The 22,274-nt window shown below is 40.2% G+C and overlaps 1 protein-coding gene across 1 annotated transcript in view; it reads left to right on the top strand.

Moving 5' to 3' along the window:
• LMTK2 (lemur tyrosine kinase 2) overlaps positions 1 to 22,274 on the top strand; it is an 87,375-nt gene that overhangs the window by 43,886 nt on the left and 21,215 nt on the right. Inside the window, exons 7-9 of the mRNA XM_008570062.1 lie at positions 9,825 to 9,958; positions 18,381 to 18,465; positions 20,026 to 20,147. Of these exons, the coding sequence (XP_008568284.1) occupies positions 9,825 to 9,958; positions 18,381 to 18,465; positions 20,026 to 20,147 (341 nt within the window). The remainder of the gene's footprint in view (positions 1 to 9,824; positions 9,959 to 18,380; positions 18,466 to 20,025; positions 20,148 to 22,274) is intronic.

Raw genomic sequence — 22,274 nt, 5'->3', positions numbered from 1 at the left:
GAGACAGGTTTAGTTTTAGTGCTATTTTAATTTATTGTTTTACTGAAGCAGTCCTTTTGGGGACTACAGTAAGTGCTCAATAAATAAGCATCCTTTACAATGGGAGAGAATATGGGGATGGCCAGAAAAGTAGGTTTAATTCCAGTTTTCCTTACATGGAGAAAGAGCTTTATGAGGTCCCAGCTTCTCTGGGGCATTGTTAAAATACTGATTAATTTTAGACTTTGTTAAGTTAAATATGCATGTTATAATTTCTAGTGTAACCATACACAACCTATTTTATAAAGAAACACTAAAACATAGCAAAATACAAAAATAACTCTTTTACCATTATAAATGACCTAGTATTGACAAGATTCTAGAGTATTCTTTGTATTTTTGTCATTGTACAGACATAAAAATATAATAAATGCATATATTCTTTAACTAGACATTCCTTTTTTTTTTTTTTTTTTTTTTCCTTTTTGTCTTTTTTCATGACGGGTAATGGGATCGCAACCCTCGGTGTCGTGCCCATACCGCAACCGGCAACGGGATCGCAACCCTCAGTGTCGCGCCCGCACCGCTCTCAACCAGTGAGCAGACCGGTCTCTATATGGGATCCGAACCCTCGGCGGGAGCGCCGCCACACTCCCAAGTGCCGCACTCTACCAAGTGTGCCACCAGGCCGGCCCTAGACATTCTTTTTATAAAATTTTCCCCCAGCACTTCTAGATCACAGATTTAAATAAATATTATCCAAGTACTTAGACTAAGTATTCAAAGCATATTAATTTACCTAAATTTGATTGGCTTTCATACCTTAGGGTGATGATTATGCATACAACCCTCAGAATTAACAAATGTGACTTTTGAAAAACTTATTTTATGTGACCCTTCTGAGTCACTTGAGGGACTGTTCACTCCTGAAGGCTGAACATCTGGAAGAGCTCTGCTCCTCACCAAAAGCTTCCATTGGCAGTGCAGAGCTAATAGCTATTTTTGGTTTAAATTCATTGCCCAATGTTACATTGATCAACAATAAAATTTTTAAAACAATCATTGTTACTCAAAAAATTAAAGAATTACTGTATGATTCAGCAATTGCACTTCTGGAGATATACCCAAAAGAAATGAAAGCAGAGTCTTGAGCAGGTATTTGCACACCCATGTTTGTAGCACCATTATTCACAATACCCAAATGTCCATGAGTGGATGAATAGATACACAAAATATGGTATAACCATACAATGGAATATTATTCAGTCTTAGGAAGGAAGTTCTGACACATGCTACAACATGGATGAACATTGAGAACATTAGGCTAAGTGAAATAAGCCAGTCGGAAAAAAACAAGTACTGTGTAATTCTACTCTTGAGGAACATAGAGTTGTCAAATTCATAGCAACAGAAAGTAGAATGGTGGTTGCCAGGGGCTGGCTGGGGTAAGAGGGAAATGGGGAGTTGTTGTTTATTGGGCACAGAGTTTCAGTTCTGCATATTGAAAAAGTTCTGGAGATGGATGGTGGTGACGGTTGTGCAACAGTGTGAATGTACTTAACACTGTGGAACGGTACACTTAGATGTGGTTAAGGTGGCAAATCATATGCATTTTTTACCACAATAGAAAAAAACCACTGATAATTAGCTACTACTAGTTAAGGTGCTGGTTAGGTGATACCTATATTAGGAGGAGGCTAGAATGCTCTTTGGAAATCTTTGGTTATTGCTTGGCATGGCCAATCTCATATCAAAGTAAAGGCCATTAACCCAGGGGTTCCTCCAACTTGCCCAGTAGTGAGAGATCATATTTGTCTCCTTGGGCAGTTTCATGCTTATCACCTCTGGTCCCTAGTAAACTTTGGAGGGAGCAGGTTCTCCAGCAGCAAGAACTGGGGCCCTGAGAGGGTCACTGGCGCTGAAGTCCAGCTTCTCAGGGCTCAGTTTGTGCAGAGACCACATGGCAGGAGTGGCCAGGTAGCATCAGTCCAGTGAGCTGAAGAGGGCACCCACCTGTACGCCTGTGAGGACTGCAGGGATGTTCCCCAGGACACACCAAAAGCGTCACTTTGATACTGAGCCCCACTCCCAGCCTGGGTGCCCCAGAACCTGCCCAGAAACAGGCCAGCCTGAGAAGAGGGGTGTAATCCAAGGCAGGAACTGCCCTCTGGCTATGGTCCCAAGGACAGAGAGCAGTGGTCCTGGGCTTGGTTATAAGCAGCTGTGGTGACAGTGAATAGGACCGGCTATCTTCACATGTTCTTAGTAGGTCAAGAGCTATTAAATGAACATTGGCTTTTTCAGTCATCACCTCACAGGGATCATGCCCAACGATAACATCATTCACATACAAAGGAGAGAATATTTTTGTACTTACTTAAGTAATTCCTTTTAAGATAGAATTACCTGTTTTTAAAAAGCACTTAATTCTGGAATTTTTATGAAAGTAAAGGAAAACTCTTCTGAGTGAATTTGGTAGCTGGACTGCAGCCACCAATTTGTAATGCAGATGGTGGCAATGTTTATGAAATGAGTTGAGAGATTAGGGCATGGTGCTTTATATAACTTGTTGCCATAGCAGGTACACAGTGCTCCCACAGGAATATCAAGGCAATGAGATTGTCTTTTGGTTAAGGATCACTCATTCAACAAAAATGTATTGAGCATGTATAACGTGAAGAGAGCTGTGCTTAGTGCTTTAGGGAATACAGAGGTGAATAAGCCGTGATCCTTGCCTTCTCTGCCTGTAAAGCCAGGCTGGCCTGCCTCCACATGTTCATTCTGCCACTTACTTGTTTATCGCCTCAGAAAATTACTTAACTTCCTTGAGTCTCAGTTTAGACATTCATAAAATGGGGATAATACTGCCTACCCCTTATGACTACCCTGACGATTAAATGGAATGAATGGAATTACTGAGCAAAATGCAGCATGCAAAAGAAACATCTGAGCGTGACTTTCCCTGTTGAATTAGGTTAACTCTCAGTAAGTAGTAAAATTCTTTCAATTAGATTTAGCAAATATATGATTTTCATCACCCTAGTTTATGTAGAGTTGTAAAATTAATAAAAATTTCCAAATCATTAATTTTATAGTAAAAAAAAAATTACTGAGCACATAGAAAGTGCTCAGTAAATGGTAGTTATTTTTAGTTACTTCTTATGTAGAGTTGTAAAATTAATAAAAATTTCCAAATCATTAATTTTATAGTAAAAAAAAAAAATTACTGAGCACATAGAAAGTGCTCAGTAAATGGTAGTTATTTTTAGTTACTTCAATTGATTATGATTACTTATTAAATAAAGGTTTGAGTAGTGTATATAGAGGTATAGAAATTCTAAGTAGGATCATTGGGGAAGGCTTCCTAAAGGAAACCAGCAGCATTTGATCTGAGTGTTGAAGGAGGGTCAGAGGGGCGGGCAGGTAGATGGTGTCCCTGACACAGAGCCAGCAGAGGGTACACTTGTGTTGAATGAAGATGACTGCATTATCAGGCTTGATGGTGGTGGTGTGGGGCGATTGATGGGGAGGATGTATTCTCAGTCCCTGGGCCCTGGCCCTGTTCTGGTGCCCTGCCAGTGGCCTTTTCCCTTCCCACACGTTGCTGCTGCCTGGAGAACCATGGCCGTGGCTCTTTGCTGACAGGCTGCACCAACTGCTTGTGGCCAGGCCCTTCCTGCCCTCCCACTGCCTGCTTTGTCCCACCCCAGGGGTTGCTCCATCTGCTGCCTGTGACCACCCTAATCCTACATGCTGTCCTCTCCCTCCTGTCAACTGCAGTGATGAGGCATCACTGCCGTAGTACCAAGACACAAACCTGTAGCTGAGCATGTGGGAGAAACAGTGGCCTCTGTGGGGGTGGTTTCTTGGCACTCTTGGTGTGAGAGTGGCTGATTGGCGGCCCCATCAGGGTACGTAGCTGCACCATCCAGCACGGTAGCCACAAGCCACATGTGAGTGTTGAACACTGGAAATAAGGCTGGTCTGGATTGGTATGCTGTGAAGATTAAAATGCATATCAGATTTTGAAGACATTATAAAAGAGAAAGTAAAATATCTCAGTAATCTTTTAATGTTTTTTTTGGTTTGTTTGTTTGTTTTGTTTTTTAAAAGATGACCGGTAAGGGGATCTTAACCCTTGGCTTGGTGTTGTCAGCACCACGCTCAGCCAGTGAGCGAACCGGTCATCCCTATATAGGATCCGAACCCGTGGCCTTGGTGTTATCAGCACCACACTCTCCCGAGTGAGCCACGGGCTGGCCCAATTTTAATGTTAATTGTATGTTGAAATGATACTTTTTGATATATTGGGTCAGATAAAATACATTATTAAAGTTACATTTACCTGTTTCTTTTTATGTCTTAATGATTTTGATATTTTTGCTACTAGAAAGTTTAAAATTATGTATTTTGCTTGCATTGTATTTCTGTTGGATAGTACTGGTCTATGATGTACCTCTCGAGAAACACATTCTGAGATCCAGGCAATTGTACTTTAAATGAGTTTTAGAATAATTCAGACTCCCTGTTCTCAAAGTAAAATTTATTGTGTATACTATACAAAGAGAAGACTTTCAAACAGAATCAGTTAAATTTTGCTTACTTAAAGAATAAAATATTATTTTCCTAAGTTAACTATCTTTGGCTAGCTTTAATATACAGAGTAATGAAGCAATTAAAATAAATTTAAAGCCCAATAAAAATTTGAAATTACAGGCTTATTCCTAAGTTTCTTAATATTAGACTGTTAAGTTGAAATAATAGGATGGGACTTCTTTGGGAAAGTGGTTGACCCAAATTTAATTTGGGGGACATCATTTAGATCTCCATAAGTTTTTTTTTTCTCCACTCATTCATCAAATATTTAAGCACGTGTTGTGTGCCCAGCACTGTTCTGGGTTTTAGGGATGCAGTAGAGAACCAGACATGAGTCCCAGCCATGTCTAGCTTACTTTCTAGTGGAAGAGACAGACAAGTAAACACATAATGTTAGGTAGGAACCAAGGGCTAATATGATTTAATTTATGTTTTAAAAGACTGACTGGCTGCTCAGGTGGACGCAGGGAGGCCAGTCGGGTGCTGTTGCAGGAGTGCAACACATAATGTTAGGTAGGAACCAAGGGCTAATATGATTTAATTTATGTTTTAAAAGACTGGCTGCTCAGGTGGACGCAGGGAGGCCAGTCGGGTGCTGTTGCAGGAGTGCCCACGATAGCAGTGATGTTGGTGGAAGGGAGTCTCGTTCTGAATTTAGTTTGAAAATAGATCCTGGACTTGGGGGGATGGGTTGGATGTGGGAATCTAAAGACAGAGAGAACTCAGGAATGACATCTTCATTTTTGGTTGAACCCTCTGGGAAAACGGTGATGCCGTTTACTGAGATGGGCAGATTAGCAGAGTTTGGTGGACGTATTAGGTTTGTGATGCCTCTTAGACATACATGGAGGATGTCAAGTCAGGAGATAAGGGGTCTGAGCCAGAGAGACACATGCGAGGCACGGTTTTTAAAGCCCTGGGGTGGATAAAATCACCCAGGCAATGAATGTCCACAGTGCCAAAGACCAAGGATGGAGCCCTGGAGCATGCCATCACTTACGGATCAGTGAGAGGGGGAGGACCCAGCAAAGCGGACTAAGACAGGAACGGCCAGTGAGATGAGACGAAACCCAGGAGATTGTGATATCCTGAAGTCAGGTCAGGTGAAGAAGGAAGTGTTTAAAGAAAGAAGGGACAGGCCTATCTCTTTGTTTATGCTGGTGAGATGCAGCCCAGAAACCAGTGTGTTTGGCAAGGAAGTTGTCATTCATTGATACCCCTGGCTGGGATAGCTGCAGCCAAACAGTGGGTGAAAGTGTGTCTGGGGGGCTCGTGAGAGAGGGGAGGCCAGGAGGTAGAGTCAGCCAGAAGAGACCAGGCTTCTGAGGAGTTTATCCATGAAAAGAGAGAAATGGGATGGTAGTGAGAGAGGAGTGTGGAGTCAGCAAGACTTGTTTGGTTTTTTTGTTGGATTTATCTGAGAGGTATTTGAGCATTAGTGCAGAGAGAAGAGATGGCTTCATGAGGACACTGAGCTTAGAAAGGCACAAGGGGGAATAACCCATGATAACAAGACAAGAGCACCAGTGGTGATCAGAAAAAATAGACCGTCGAGAACTTCTGGAGGTATTTGGGATGGGCGGAGGCGTGGGCTGGCTTCAGGTGAAATGTTCAGGCTTCCTTAAATCAGCAGGAGGGTGGGTATGATGCTGTCTATGTCTTCTTTCATCCTTTCATTAAAATTTTTTTAGAAAATTGTAAATTTGGGGCCGGCCCGGTAGCGCACTCGGTAGAGTGCGGCGCTTGGGAGCGCGGCGGCACTCCCGCCGAGGGTTTGGATCCGCGCACTCGGTAGAGTGCGGCGCTTGGGAGCGCGGCGGCACTCCCGCCGAGGGTTTGGATCCCATATAGAGACCGGTCCGCTCACTGGCTGAGCGCGGTGCGGGCGCAACACCGAGGGTTGCGATCCCGTTGCCGGTCCCGGTCCGGTACGGGCGCGACACTGAGGGTTGCGATCCCGTTACCGGTCACGAAAAAAGACAAAAAGGAAAAAAAAAAAAAAAAGAAAATTGTAAATTTTTCCCAAATCATAAAAGTGTAAATGACTATATTTTTCACTTACAAAGCTATTTATTTGTTAAGTTATGACATTGTAATGAAATTCGTTCATTGCTCTCAGTGTCCTGCAAAAAGCTGAATAGAGGCCTCCTGTCCGTTGATTTTAGAATTTAGGAGGACTCACAGGGCTTTGTTAAAGGTCTGTTTTCGTTTCAAGAAGTCACAGCCAATTGCTTGCTCTGTACTTTGCTGCCATCTAGTGTCATGAGTTTTCTTTTGCAGTTTTTTTTTTGGGGGGGGTTAGTTGGGAAGGAGCTGAAAAATTTTAAAAACCTGGATAAGAGAAAATTGCTTGCTCTGTACTTTGCTGCCATCTAGTGTCATGAGTTTTCTTTTGCAGTTTTTTTTTGGGGGGGGTTAGTTGGGAAGGAGCTGAAAAATTTTAAAAACCTGGATAAGAGAAACTTTATTTTAATTCAGAATACATTGCTGTTCTTGATGTTTTCTTCTTTTTTTTCTTTAAATAGTGTACCAAAGTAATAATCCATGTCTTTCCACTAAGTACCATTAAAATATAAATAATATAAACCAGATATCTGAATGTAGATTAGTCTTTTGGGGCTAGAATGAGTCAATTTTTAGTACTTGTTTAATACAAAAATCTTTACTGTAAATTAAAGATTTTATGCTGATTTTTTCTTTTAAACTATGGTTCCAGGAGATCTCTAAGGAATTTTCTAGAGCATAGAACTAATCCTGGATCCTATACAATCCATTACCAGTCTCATCCATGAGAAAACAATAATCAGGCTCCTTATTAATCTTTGATGTTGATTTTTTATTCCTGGGTTAAAGCTATTTTTGCTTAGATTGTGCTGACCTTATCCTTAAGTAAAATCCCCTTCTGTTTATGATATTCTTTCTTCTAGCGAAATTTGGGGAGTGGGATGTGCAGAGAGAAGACATTTTAAAAACAGTGAGTGTTTATGAATGTACTTTAGATAACCTTGAAAAATAACTACACCTATTTGGCTCTTCCTCTGCCTTCATGGCCAGTCACTTGTGAAGTGTTAAGTGTTTGCTAGCAGCTACCTTTTGTTTTGAGAATTGGCCACATACAGCACAACATAATCGTACTTTCATGTGAGAATAGTTTTTTCCTTAGATGGATATTACAGCAAGGGGGTTAAACAAAAAAATTTAAGTTGCCATTTCTTTGGTAATATGAATAAATAGACAAGCTATTTTCACGTTTAGTTTCTTTATGGGCTACCTGATAAAAATCCTGTTAGCCTGTAGTTGTATTTTTTTGCTAAACTTTTTCTGGGTTATTTTGTCATCTAAATTTTTCACTATTTCCACAACTCCCACGCTGGATAGAGCCTAAACTGCATGGAGAGGCATTTTTTTTTTTTAAGGAAAAAAAAAGATGTCCGTTTCTGCTCTGGAGCAGCTTATAATTCCAGTGGGAACAAAAGGAGAAAGTGTCAAGTTTGGACAGAAATCTGCAAAGGACAGTAATGGCAGCTGAGTGTACCGAGGGGAGTCACTGCTTCCCTGGCAGAACAGTCATGGTGCACTTGGGAGAATTCTATTGATTTACTCTGCATACTAATTTAATTTTCTTGCTAAATAGAATTCTCTTGACTGGTTGGTAAGCTGAAAATTAGAAGCACAAGGCTACTATCATTTATTGGTTCTGTGGCCTTAGGCAAATTTCTTAACCTCCCTAAGCCTCAATTCCATGTCTGAAAAACATCTCAAATTGTGAGAAGTATTTGCAGTAACAAGTGTAAAACCTCCTAGCACAAGGCTTGTTGGCACGGTGCTCGAAAGCTCAAATGATAGTGATTATTAATATCAACATTACTATTTACATAAAGATCATTGAAATGTAATGAAAGCAAATTTAGATTCTTGGAATGGGCCTAGAAGTTACATGAGAGTGTTCTTACTGTTAAATGTGGGCGAATGTTTGTAAAGGAATTTTGTGTTTTAAAGTCTTATTCTGGGAAGAATTTGATAAATTTGCTATCTTCAGCAACAGTTCTAAGAAATGTATTCTTTAGTTGATCAAGGAAAATTTCCTTCCTCAGGAGTCTTTTTTTTGACTCAGATTTAAAGAAAACTGAACACTATTGGCTTGCTTACTAAATTTTATTAACTGAATATAATAAGCTTTAATTTGGAATTAAATCACATCAATAAATATTTAATCACATGGTAAGAAGAATGTGGAAGATTTTATTTTTCTCAAAAGTGTATTTCCCAAAACAGATAGGCTGTAACGCCTCCCTCCCAAAATATGCAATCCCAAATCAAAGTCATGGAATAAAGACAGGGTGACATAGGGAAGTTACACCGGAGAACTGGGGAGCCCCGTGTTTGCATGTCTGTGTATTGGATGTCTGAATTGGAGTTTGTTCGTTTTCCTGTTCAGCCTGCTCTCCTTTGAATAGGCTTATTAAGTTGGTGAGTTGTTCTGGAGTAGCTGGAATGTTCTTTCTCACGGAGGTCTCTAAGCAGCATAGGGCCCAGGCCCTAAGAAGCTGGGAGAGACCAGAAGCAGTTGTTCCCAGCACTGAATGTACTTTCCCCTTCCTTTTCCATCTGTATTTCTTTCATTCTCTCCCTCTCTGTTGTTCATCAGTGCTTTGGTGGTAGCCACATGACCTCTTGGTGAAGTGCTCACTGACCAAGTGTCGCCTGGAATTCAGCACTGAATGTACTTTCCCCTTCCTTTTCCATCTGTATTTCTTTCATTCTCTCCCTCTCTCTTGTTCATCAGTGCTTTGGTGGTAGCCACATGACCTCTTGGTGAAGTGCTCACTGACCAAGTGTCGCCTGGAATCCTTAAAGAGATCATGCATTTTTCTGTCCATATCATCTCTTAGTTACCTGGAAATTTCTATCCTTCTACACCCCACTTAGTTTAAATTGTGCATCATTGCAAAATTCTTTTTTTTTTCCTGTTTTGTTTTACATGTATTTATATAACAAAAATAAACTAATGTTTAAACTAATTAGAATGGCCCTAAAAGCATAATAGTGTTCCATACTTTTGAAATATTGGGTTGGAATTACTTTTTGTAATTGGAAACCTGTTAAGTTTGATATTCTTTATTGAGTACAAACTTAAGTAATTTCTGATAAGTAATGTCAATAATTAATGTCAACCAAAGCACATGTTTGAGTGCTCAGTTTGCTCATAATAGTCCACATTTGAAACTAAAATGGACTAATATTTGCAGGGTGACCTGAAAGCTTATCTGCGCAGTGAGCAAGAGCACCTGCGGGGGGATTCACAGACCATGCTGCTGCAGAGGATGGCGTGTGAGATCGCTGCAGGGCTCGCAGCCATGCACAAGCTGCACTTCCTGCACAGGTGGGTCTGTCCACTCAGAGGGGCACCTCACACACTGTGGGTGTCGCAGCCTAAAGAAGCTATTCAGTTGGTGAAAAGGCGCTACACAAGCCTGAAGGACAAGTCATAGTGAACTCTTGGCTTACACAAGCAGAAGTTATTCTGTACTTCCTGGTGTCCGAATAAGGGTTGAGTTACGCTTCCTTTATTTTATTTATTTATTTATTTTTTTCCTTTTTGTCTTTTTTCGTGACCGGCAACGGATCGCAACCCTCAGTGTCGCGCCCATACCGGACCGGGACCGGCAACGGGATCGCAACCCTTGGTGTTGCGCCCGCACCTCGCTCAGCCAGTGAGCGGCCGGTCTGTATGTGGGATCCGAACCCTCGGCGGGAGCGTCGCCACACTCCCAAGCGGCGCACTGTAGCAGTGCGCCACCGGGCCGGCCCAAGTTACGCTTCCTTTAAACCAATACCAAGGAATAAAATTTCTTACCACAGCCTAAGGTGTAGAAATTTATTTCCAGAATTTAAAAGAATGTAAAAAATTGTACATGGCTCAGAGTTGGGAGTAAACAGTCTCAATCTACCTCATGATATCTTGCCTGTTGCACCCTTTTCACGTCAGCTGTAGGCTTCTGAGTCTACGTGCTGAGTTCCACAGCATGTCCTAGTCCACACTCCTGAGAGAAGAAGAGAGAATCTCATAGGACAGCTGTATCTTTTTGTATAAGATCGTAGCATTGGTTTCTGGCCAGCTAAAGTGTTAGCTTAAGGGTCCTGCTCTGAAGCACAGGGTGTCACAGGATCCGAACTGAAGACATCTGCCCCCCTGTGGCTGGGGTGTAGGTGGTCAGGGGTGTGTGTGAACAACACAGGGATCCGTGTAACATGTTTTTGCCAAAACCTTTCAGGGCTTTTGGAGCAGTTCTTGGGAGCATGTTGTATTTTGTTCAGATCATTTATGATGATTTTCATAATTAAAACAACAAAGGGCTTTGAGTCCTATCTCAGATGATGGTTCTGTTCTGTGAACCCAAAAGGAGATTTCTGCTTATTCTCCCTTGGGCTTTTGAGCTCTGATTTTATGTTTAAAATATGTTTGAAATTATTTCTTAGATCTCCTGGGAAGCCAGGCAGCCTCTCTTTGGTTGACTTTAAGTAAATCATTTAACTCTCAATAATCCAAAGACCTGAAAAGGAACACTTGTGTAACTTGACTTAAAGGGATATCTATGAAGTGTTAAAGTAAGAAAACACCTGATTGTATTTCTAGGTGTGTGTGTGTGTGTGAGAGAGAGAGAGAGAGAGAGAGAAAGAGAGAGAGAGAAAACAAGCCTGGAAAACTACCTCTCAGCTCTCAACATTACTTCAGGGTGGGGAAGAAGGAAAATTATTAACCTTTTTACTACACATCTATATCTTGTTTGACTTGCAGTAGAGAACAAATTAGTCTGATAAAGTGTTTTTTTTAAAAGTCCCACTCATAACACTAACGTCAAGGGTTCCGATCCCCGTACTGGCCAGCTGCCAAAAAATAAACAAATAAGACCCAAAAGGTTATGGGTTTCTTAAGGTCTAAGGCAGAATCCCTTACAGGAAACTTCAAAATCCAAAGATCTGTTTGTCTTATAATGGAAAATCCTATATTTTTGAGTCTTTTATAACAGGTTAATACCTAGCATAATTTATGTTATTAATCTTTTGTAAAATACAGATGATTATTGCTTAATACTTGGTTGAGGAATTTTTAAATTTGGGGGAAGGGAGTATTTAAAAAGTATCTTATCAGAATCAACAACATAAGGTTATCAAAGACAGCTAAAAATTGTGTTTAAAGCCCATGTACATTTCTACTAGTGTATTTTAAAAATTGGCAGTGATGTAGTACATAGCATTTTCCTGAGTTTATTAATTTAAAATCTTGTGAACTTTAGAGCAAATAAAGATAAATCACATGGTTTGGGTTTTATTCAAGTACAAAAACTCAAGGTAAAGAAAATCTTGAAACCATTGACAACTGTTTTACTTTGTTTTAAAAAGTAGCCATATTTGATGTAAAATTTCCACTGGGGACAAAATTTTGTGTGTTAAATTCTTTATTTGTTGGTAGTATACCATATAACATTTTTAAGTTTGAATTTAGAACATGTATTGGTTAACTTAAGTAGGTCTTCATGTGTTGGTTGAAAATAGAACCACTCACATGTCCAGCTGAAAGTTGTTAGCTATGTTTGAAAATGATCTAGTAAAACACCCCCAATTAAATGTTAACTAATTGTTTAATAATATATTGCATGTAAATTTTAATTTTTTTGAAATGCCATTAAGTAATATCTATATAATTAATAGTACACGGTCACTTTAATACCATTCCTAGACTCAATCTCATAGAAAATATAAGCTCTAGAATTTAAAGATGTGTATTAGAAATAACTATTGCAGGCTGGCTGGATAGCTCAGCTGGTGAGAGTGTGGTGCAGATAACACCAAGGTCAAGGGTTTGATCGCTGTGCTGGCCAGCTGCCAAAAAAATAAATAAAACTATTGCAGCATTGTTTGAAGTGGTGGCAAAAAAGAAACAAAGTAAATGTTCAAGGGAGGGGGAGGGGCCAGAATAAATTTAAGTACATCTACACTATAGAATATTGCACAACTATTATAAAGATTTAGAACTTCTAGACCAGTTGACTTGGAGAGATTTCCATGTTGTGATTTTGTTAAGTAAGAAATAGAGATGCAAATAAGTAGGCATAATATCACATTTTTGTAAGGCAAATGATCTTAATCCCCTTCTTTGTATATTGTGTGTGTGCGCACATTATGTATGCTATGTGTTTAAGTATGGAAAAAATATAGAAAGATTACACCTACAAGTTTGTAAATGGGTACTACCTGGAATGGTGGAGGGAAAGGAGGAAGACAGTTTAAAAAAAAAACATTGGCTGCACTTCAGGAAGACACAGAAAAGACTAGGATTCATATTACCCAGTTTACACAGAATGTGTGTATTTGTTCATGAGAGGATTAGGAAGGACAGAGCTCTAGACTTGTGGGGCCGTCTGCTTTGTGTCGTCAGGGGGAAGCGTGCTGTAGGCTGAGTGCATGCAAAGAAAAATGAAGGGGGAACATCATCAGATGTTGGGCCACATCATTTTGGGATTATAACCCTCAGTTTAAAATCCATTTGTTTTATGTATAGTATTAAATGCTCCGGTTTTCTAGGTGACCCTAGGCCCATGGGAAAATTAATGTTCTGGGATCTGTGATTAAAGTGCTAGCTGTGTTTTTAGCTAGCATCTTGGCCACTGATTATACTGTGCACATGAATCATGCTGGCCGGCCTTGATCTGGATCTGATGCAGCCTTCTAGTCTAAACTTGGATTTGGGAGGTTGTCTTATAGGTAGTAACTTTGGTGAGTGGCATAGCATTTTTCCTGGCATCTTATCCCTTAGAAACCAATCTGGTTATGGTTTAGGTCCTGGGCGTATGAGCCTGAGGTCACAGGCTTACCAAACCCAGAGTTCTGCTACAAACACCCACTCTGTCTTCTGTGAAGACAGAAGTCTTCTGTGTCTTCCTGAAGTGCAGCCCTCAAAAGTGTGGTCCTGTGACCAGCAGTATCAGCAGACTAGTTAGAGATATATAATCTCTGGGCCCAGCCCAGGCCTACTGCATTTTGTTTTAACCAGCTCTGCAGGTGATTCTTATACACACTCAAATGTGAGAACCACCCCGTTGTCCTGGAAGGCAGGTATTTGGCAGCTCAGCTTAATCTTGGTTTTAGACATTGTCAGGGCAGGCCTAGAGGAGCCCTCACTTTAGGTCAGAGTAGCCTTCCCATACCCTGCAAATTCAGCCTCATCAGCAGCCTCCAACTCTGCTTTGTTTCCATCACCCAAGGAGGCTGTTGCTCTCTGGGCTCCATATCTCTTTCCATGACTTGGAAAGTTGCCCTGAACAGAAAGCTGAGTGGATGTGGAGCCCACCTCTGGTATTTCCCTTCTTTCCAGGATCAGAACCCTGGGCTGTCCATCATCTAAGACAACGTCTTTCTTACATATTTGGTACAGTTTTATAGTTGTTTACAGGCAATAAGCCAAAACCAGAAGTTGTCCAACTCAGTGTCAGCTCTTGCTCAACCCTGGAGAAAACCCGGAACTGAAGGCTTTCTCCCTATTTTATCACCAGTCCTCAAAACCTGGGCCTCAGTGGTAGATTCCATTCCAGCCAGAGGCATTTTTCTTGGGGGCTAATCAGAATCTCACAGTGGAGGAATTCTCTCCGTACCAGAGCCTGGCAGCTGCCTGACATGCAGTGTGTGCTCAGTAATGTGGCGCTGCTCAGCTAGCAAGGACTGACCTCATAAGCAGGGCAAAAGCCGTCAGGGGACTCCGTAAGTAGCCTCTTCGTGCCTTATCAGAATCCTCTTGTTTTAATCTTCTGCTTGTACCTCTACATCTCATCTCAGCGTGATGAGCGGCAGTGTCTCTTTAGAACCTTAAACCTTCGTGGCTGCCAAAGGCAGAGTGGTGTGGAGAGCAGAGAGAGACTTTGGGGTTGAAGTTTTAATTTGCCTCTCATCAGCTTTACCAATATAGGCCTCAATACTTAATCCTTCTGAGCTTATTTCTTTTAAAAATGGGAATCATCTTTACCCCGACATGCTGTTGTCAAGATTAAATAAGAGAACGTACGCCAAGCTCCTAGAAGAATGTTCAGTAACTTTCAGTCATTTTGCTTCCTATTTGTTATTCTTTTTATTAGGAATTCAGGCCACTCGGGAAAGCATAAATAGTTAACAGAAATAGAGGTATGGGTTATTTTGAAAATGGCTCCCACTGCGTTGAGCCATTTACGTTGGAGAGTCCTTCTGAAGATGGGCAAGCTCTAGTCCTAGCGTGAGTTAGCAGCAAGTAGTGATGGCTCCTTGAGAATGGGGATGGGGGCGCTTCAGAACTGGACTCCCACTTCCTGTGTCCATCAGCTCCACTCACGTGGTTACTGTCAGCTGAGTTACAGCATGCTCTAGTCCTAGCGTGAGTTAGCAGCAAGTAGTGATGGCTCCTTGAGAATGGGGATGGGGGTGCTTCAGAACTGGACTCCCACTTCCTGTGTCCATCAGCTCCACTCACGTGGTTACTGTCAGCTGAGTTACAGCATGTGCTGCCAAACAAGGGTGACAGGGCACAGCCTTCTAAGAGCCTTTCAGAGCTGGTGCCTTTGGCAGCCTGGTCACTAGACCTGTTTTTCCACTTGAAGGGAGAATATACTGGCTATGTGTTTATATTTCCTGACAAAAGCAGCCATTGACATCAGAGTTACCTCTTGTTAAGAAGTTACACCTTTGTGTTTTTCTGATCTTCAGGGTTGCAGGTTACTGGGTTTAGGGAATATTTGTTTTTACCAATTTTGAGCTGAATTATATCATTACCTTGAATTTGTATAGCACTTTAACGTTTTCAAAATACTTCATATATATTTTTATTTTACCCTTATAACAGCTTTGTGAGTTAGCCATCTCAGGTACATCCCTGTTGTTTTCTGAGGAAACTAAGGCTCTGATATGCACATGACTTACCCAGCATCATGTGGTTCTGAAGCAGTGAAGCTGAGATCAGCTCTAGGCCTCCTGACTTTGTCCAGTGCTCTTCCCACTATGCCATGGTGCCTGGGGTACTTGGGGTGGAGGTGGGGAGCAGGTTTACTAGAAATTCCAGGTAATGAGCAGTATTCCTCCTTTCCCTGGAAATATCAGTTGGATTGCATTAGAATTTTATAAGGAGAGCCGAAGGCCTTCGTCATGTTCATCTTTTGTCTAGCCCTCACTTGTGAAGTATCCAAAGACCTACACTGAACGTTTGCAAGGAGAGAGAGGCAATGAGGAGGGAGGAAGCAGGCCGTCCTGTTGCTCAGAAGGTGTTTGAATGGCTTGAGCTCTGAGTCACACCCCAGCCAGCCTGAAGAGGACACACACATACCCCAGTTGGAAAGCTGGCATCCTGCTTTTAGCTTTTGTCTTAGGAGGGAGACGTAGAGAAGTTCTAGCAGGAACTATTTATAGAGACCCTAGAAATGCTTGTTAGTGGTGCTCAGTAACTGAACCTGTGTTGGCAAAACCCACAGCTCTGTCTGGTTGCATCTATTGATCCAGTAGATAAAGCAGCCTTCTTAAAGCATTTTCATTTCTCTGCCCTCAAATGGCATGTCCTTCCTTCTCCCTTTTTTGCTTAATTCCGAAAGACGGGGACCAATCATCTTCTTAAGATTGGAAGAGTTGGGCCGGCCCGTGGCTCACTCGGGAGAGTGCGGTGCTGATAACACCAAGGCCCCGGGTTCGGATCCCACATAGGGATGGCCGGTTCGCTCACTGGCTGAGCGTGGTGCTGACAACACCAAGTCAAGGGTTAAGATCCCCTTACCGGTCATCTTTAAAAAAAAAAAAAAGATTGGAAGAGTCTATATATAAGTAAAGTGGAGTCAGGGGTGTCTCAAGGTTTTTCCCAGACACCTCCACAAGCCTGAAGATTTCTAGATAGAGCACCATGAAAATCACCTCTTCTAAACATAGAGTGTAGAGAGTAATTCAACATAACTAACCTGGAATTCAAATCAGCATATTTATTGAGGACCAACAATATGTAGGGCACAGTCTGCAACTTTAGTGTATTGCCATTGGTAGGTATTGATGGTAAAGGTATGAAAATACTACTGATATGTAACAAGCTGATGCTATGATCCTAGCAAAGTTACCTCAGTTCTCTGTGCCTCAGTTTTCTTGTTTATTAATGGGGAAAATAATAGTAACCACCTCATAGGTTTGTTGAGAAAATTAAATGCCTAGAGAAAATGTAAAGCGCTTAGAGAAATGCCTTGTACAAAGAAAGTGCTTTTCATCAATTCCTTGAACTTGATAAGACAGGTGAACAGAAATGATGTTGATTGGGGGGGAGGAGTGAGAGGGAGGGGGGAAAGGAGGAATTGGTAAAGGAACACGAAAATTGACTGCATTGTATATCAATAAAATAAAAATAGAAAAAAAAGTGCTTTGTAAATATTAGCCATTATTAATTGAGTCAGTGCTGTTATACCAAGCTGTCATTGAATTAATATCAGTATTAGCTGTTGTCATGATCATCTTCATTGTTATTATATTTCAGACATGTGAGCTTTGGAAATTAAAATCTTTGAAAATAAGAATTTAATAGTTTAAGTTTTTAGTCTTTTACAATCATATAAAGACAAACATTTTAAATTTTGAGCTATAAAAATTCAGTTTTTGATAACTATGATTTCAAACTATAAATTATCCATTTCTATTTTAATTTGGTGGCTTTTTTATTCATATGCCAATTGATGATTTAAAAGATTCTAAGGGCTAAAGTGAAAATTTCAAAAAAAAGTTTAATCTGTTGTCTATTTGGGAAGTTCCTTTAAAAAAAGTAGTTTTTACTTGTCAAATTATGTATTTTTAAAAATTAACTTGTTCTTGGGGCGGGCCCGGTGGCGCACTGCTATAGTGTGCCGCTTGGGGGTGCGGTGGTGCTCCCGCCGAGGGTTCGGATCCCACATACAGACCAGTTCCCGCTCACTGGCTGAGCGAGGCGCGGGAGCAACACCGAGGGTTGCGATTCCGTTGCCGGTCCCGGTCCGGTACGGGGGCAACACTGAGGGTTGCGATCCGTTGCCGGACACGGAAAAAGACAAAAAGGAAAAAAAAAATTAACTTGTTCTTAAAATAAATTATTTAAGTAAAAATGTTTTAAGACTTGAAAATCTGCTTTTTACTTCCCTTGTGGAGAGGTGGAGTTTGGAGGAGATGAGAGTGATTTTTATCTCTGTTATGTGGTCAGTAAAACTCAAATTCAGTAAGCTTGAAAGGGCCTGATTATAATGCTTACTTACCTTTTTTTTTTTTTTTAAAGATGACCGGTAAGGGGATCTTAACCCTTGACTTGGTGTTGTCAGCACCAGGCTCTCCCACGTGAGCCATGGGCTGGCCCTTACTTACCTTTAAAAGAAGGAAAAAGGAAACATTTTTACTAATGTAGATTTTGGGGGTGCTTGAATTTGTAACTTCATTAATTTTAGAACAAAAAGACTATTACTAGACAATTACTCAAATAATACAAATTGTTGTAAAAAGATTCAGTTTAGCTAGTAGTATTTTAAAATTCTTTCTCAGTAACTTAAAATACTAGGAAGCAAGCCATAACACTGGCTTTAATGTAGGATATCGTACACATATGGTCAGTATTTAACCTTAGCATTTATGGTTATTTACCCCAAAAATGTGATCATCTCCATTATTTAAGTAATTGAGAGTATGTTATACTACTCTGATTCCTAGAGAAAGCCTTTCTCTGTAGCAGTTTCATGCAACATTATTCTGGTTGTTGATTCTTCTTGCTATTGTGTTCACTTCACTCTTTCTGTTTGCAGTGATTTAGCCCTGCGGAATTGTTTTCTTACCTCTGACTTAAATGTGAAAGTGGGAGATTATGGAATAGGATTCAGCAGGTACAAGGTAAGCCAGAGGTTTAAATGTTGTCTCCTTTATCTGACTTAATTTTGATTGTGAAGTTGTAATATCACAAAATGCCACTCCATTTTTGTAAGAGAAGAGTAAGAATCTTGGTTGTAATGCCTTTCTGAGAGGGGTTTGCTCCAGTCATTTCACTGGTAGTGTTGACTTCTGCTGGGTGGTTTATCTATATCAGCAGCAGTGATTGAGATTTTGTGATTTTGTTTTCCAGTTGCTTTGTTTAAAAAGATTTATACACAGGGCCGGCCCGGTGGCGCACTGCTACAGTGCGCCGCTTGGGAGCACAGCGGCGCTCCCGCCGAGGGTTCGGATCCCACATACAGACCAGTTCCCGCTCACTGGCTGAGCAAGGGGCGGGCGCAGCACCGAGGGTTGCGATCCCGTTGCTGGTCCCGGTCCGGTATGGGCGCCACACTGAGGGTTGCGGTCCCGGTCCGGTACGGGCGCCACACTGAGGGTTGCGGTCCGTTGCTGGACACGAAAAAAGACAAAAAGGAAAAAAAAAAAAGATTTATACACAGTGTAATTAATAAAGTATGACGTTACATAATAAATTTTAGGATGGACATGTGAGAATAACAATTATTACCTGTATAATAAAATATACATGTCATATAAATATTTATCTGTTATGTGGTTGGTAAAACTTCAGCTCAGATTCAGGAAGCTTGAGATTTAGGTTTTTTAACTCTATTGTAAATGTATCCTCAGAGAAAATAAGTGAAGAAGTAGATGAGATTTTCACTTATGTGTGTCTGTGTAGCCCAACTGAATAAAGTGGCATGATGTGGGGCAAAGAATGAGATAGTCCCAGCTCTGTGCCATCAGGAGTCTTCAATTAAGCCACTTGACCTCCATTTTCTAAGTAGCAACATAAGGATAATATCTGTTCTGTCTTATGGGGTTCTTGTGAGGTCCAAAAGGGTAATAGTTTTTAACAATATTATGCAAATATAAGTTGGTCATTTGTCTGCATAGTAGCTCTAGCATCTTGAGCACTTGCTATATACCAAGCACTGTGAAGTACTTGCCTGCATTATCTCATTTAATCCCCATCACAAAAGTAGGTAGGTTTTTGTTATCCTCATTTTACAGACAAAGAAAAAGGCTTTGTGTATTTGTTGCTTGCCAAGGGTCACATAGCTGGTAAGTGGTAGAGTGAAGACTCATGACCCAGTCTGTCAGGTTCTAAAGCCTGGACTCTTATTCATTAACCAGCATCACTCCCCTGTTCAGTGAATAGGGCCCAGTACATTTAAAAGAGGTTGTGTGTTGTATGCATCAGACATTGCGTACCGTCCTTTTCCAGGAAGGATGACTTAGCCAGTGTTCATGGCTCAGAGACCAGTTCTGAAGCCCAGGAGGCTTCAGAGGAACTTCTCACACACCTTCTGCCCAGAAAGTCTCTCTTCATGCCCGCTTTTTTTCTGATACGTTTTTTTGGGTTGGGTATATGTTTTCTGAGATGTCCTGGAATTAAATCATTGAGCTCACTAAAAGTATAATTCTATTCAACATTCTATATGCTTTCTAACAAAACAGGAGGATTATATTGAAACAGATGATAAAAAAATTTTCCCTCTGCGATGGACTGCTCCAGAATTAGTAACCAGCTTTCAAGACAGACTACTAACTGCAGATCAAACTAAGTATAGTAATATCTGGTATGTATTGGTTTACTGTTTTATTAGGCTTTTATTTAGCAAAGTCCTAACTCCTTCTCCTTGAGCACTTTCTTAAGGGAAAATAACTGTGTAAGATATAGGAACAAAAGAGTGCCTGATGGTGTGAAAAAGATAATTTAGTGACATGATAGCAGTGATCACATTTGTGATGGTATAATTAACTTCTTGAATGCTGCCTTTCTTACCCATTTTCCTCCATAAAAGCAGGAACCAAGTCTCTGTTATAATCTGTGCCTGCCACAGGGCCTGACATATTATAGATGTTTAGTAAATATTTATTGAAGTGAATGAAAAAACTAAAAGGGGTTTGGACTATTCTGTAATACTGTGATTGATAGGGGTCCGTTTAATGAAAGCTTAAAAAGATGTCTAAATTTTTTTTTTTTTTTTTGGTGGCTGGCTGGTACAGGGATCAAAACTCTTGACCTTGGTGTTATAATACTGTGCTCTAACCAACTGGCTAACAAGCCAGCCCTGTCTAAATCTATCACAGCTTTCTTAATTTGTAGCTACATTTTTTTGTGCTGTTGTCCTGCTCTTCTCTTCTTTTGTACTTATTTATTTATTTATTTTAACTCTGTTTTCCTCTTAATTTGGGAGCTGAATTCTCTGTTCTTACACTTTTGTTGGTTACCCAACATGCATATACTTCAGTTACCTTACTCTTAGTTCATATCTTAAACCCTCTTTCTGAATAATATAAGGGTGTTAGAATACTTTAACTGAGTTTAACTGTAACACATACACACACACACTTATATAGTCATGAGCCACATGATGATGTCTTGGTCAACAGTGGACTGCATATAAGACTGTAAGACTATAAGATAATAATGGAGCTGAAAATTTCCTATTACCTAGTGATAATGTAACTGTCATAACGTTGTAGCACAACACATTTTTCAGGTAGGAGCAATAGGCTCTACCAGATAGCCTAGGTGTGTATAGTAGGCGATACCATCCAGGTTTATGACATTCCATGATGTTTGTACAATGACAAAATTGCCTAATGACTCATTTCTCGGAATGTATCCCTGTCGTTAAGCGGAACATGACTATATATTGTTGTTTGGCATTTTCATTTTTTTCTCTTAACCCCATAAGAAATTATTATTGTTTTTTAGCATCAGTGTCTGTTTAGATTTATCCACATAATCAAACCGGTATCCCTGTCGTTAAGCGGAACATGACTATATATTGTTGTTTGGCATTTTCATTTTTTTCTTTTAACCCCATAAGAAATTATTATTGTTTTTTAGCATCAGTGTCTGTTTAGATTTATCCATATAATCAAACCACTTTGTTCTTCATTCACCTTTTTTATTTTTTTTTAATCTCAGATCTTCCATCTGGGATCACTGTCCTTTTGTCTGAAGTGTGACTTTCAGCATTTCTTTGAGTGTCTGCTATCTGAACATACCTTTATTTTGTCCTCATTCTTGAAATATATTTTTACTTGATGACAGTTATTTTCTGTCACAACATTGAAGATATCATTCTACTGTCTTCTGACTTCCATTATTGTTTTTGAGAAGTTAGCTGTAAGTCTACCTAAGGTGTTTAAAGGTAATGTGACTTTTTCCCTCTGGATACTTCAAAAAATCTCTTCTTTGACTTTTGCTTTTTGTAGTTTCATTAAAACATGTATGGGTGTGGATTTATGGTTTTTTGCTTAGCATTTATTTGGCTTTTCAAACCCATAGGTGGATGTTAATTGGTTCTAGAAAATTCTTAGCCCTTATCCTTTATTGCCTCTGCCTCATTTTCTCTCCTTTTGGAAGTCTAATTGGACATGTGTTATGGCTTCTTGATGTATTTTCTGTCTCTTAATCTCTCTTTTGTATTCTGTCTCTTTGATACTCTTTTCTAGGTAATTTTTCAGACCTGTGTTCCAGCCACTAATTCTCTCTGTCTTTGAAACTCTCTCTTCAATGCTGTCTGTTCTTCTATTAAATCTATTGTTTCATAATTCCGTTATTGGTTTTTGAATTTTAGAAGTGCTTTTTGATTTTGAAAAATTTGTCATAGAGTTTTTACTGTTGGATTATGATCTTTGTCAGATAATTCCAATAAATGAAGTCTTGATCCTTCTGGTTCTTGATGGTA

Source organism: Galeopterus variegatus, unplaced genomic scaffold, assembly GCF_000696425.1.
Source record: "Galeopterus variegatus unplaced genomic scaffold, G_variegatus-3.0.2 Scaffold566, whole genome shotgun sequence".
In the NCBI taxonomy this organism is placed as follows: Eukaryota; Metazoa; Chordata; class Mammalia; order Dermoptera; family Cynocephalidae; genus Galeopterus; species Galeopterus variegatus.
This window is presented reverse-complemented; position numbering and strand designations above follow the sequence as displayed.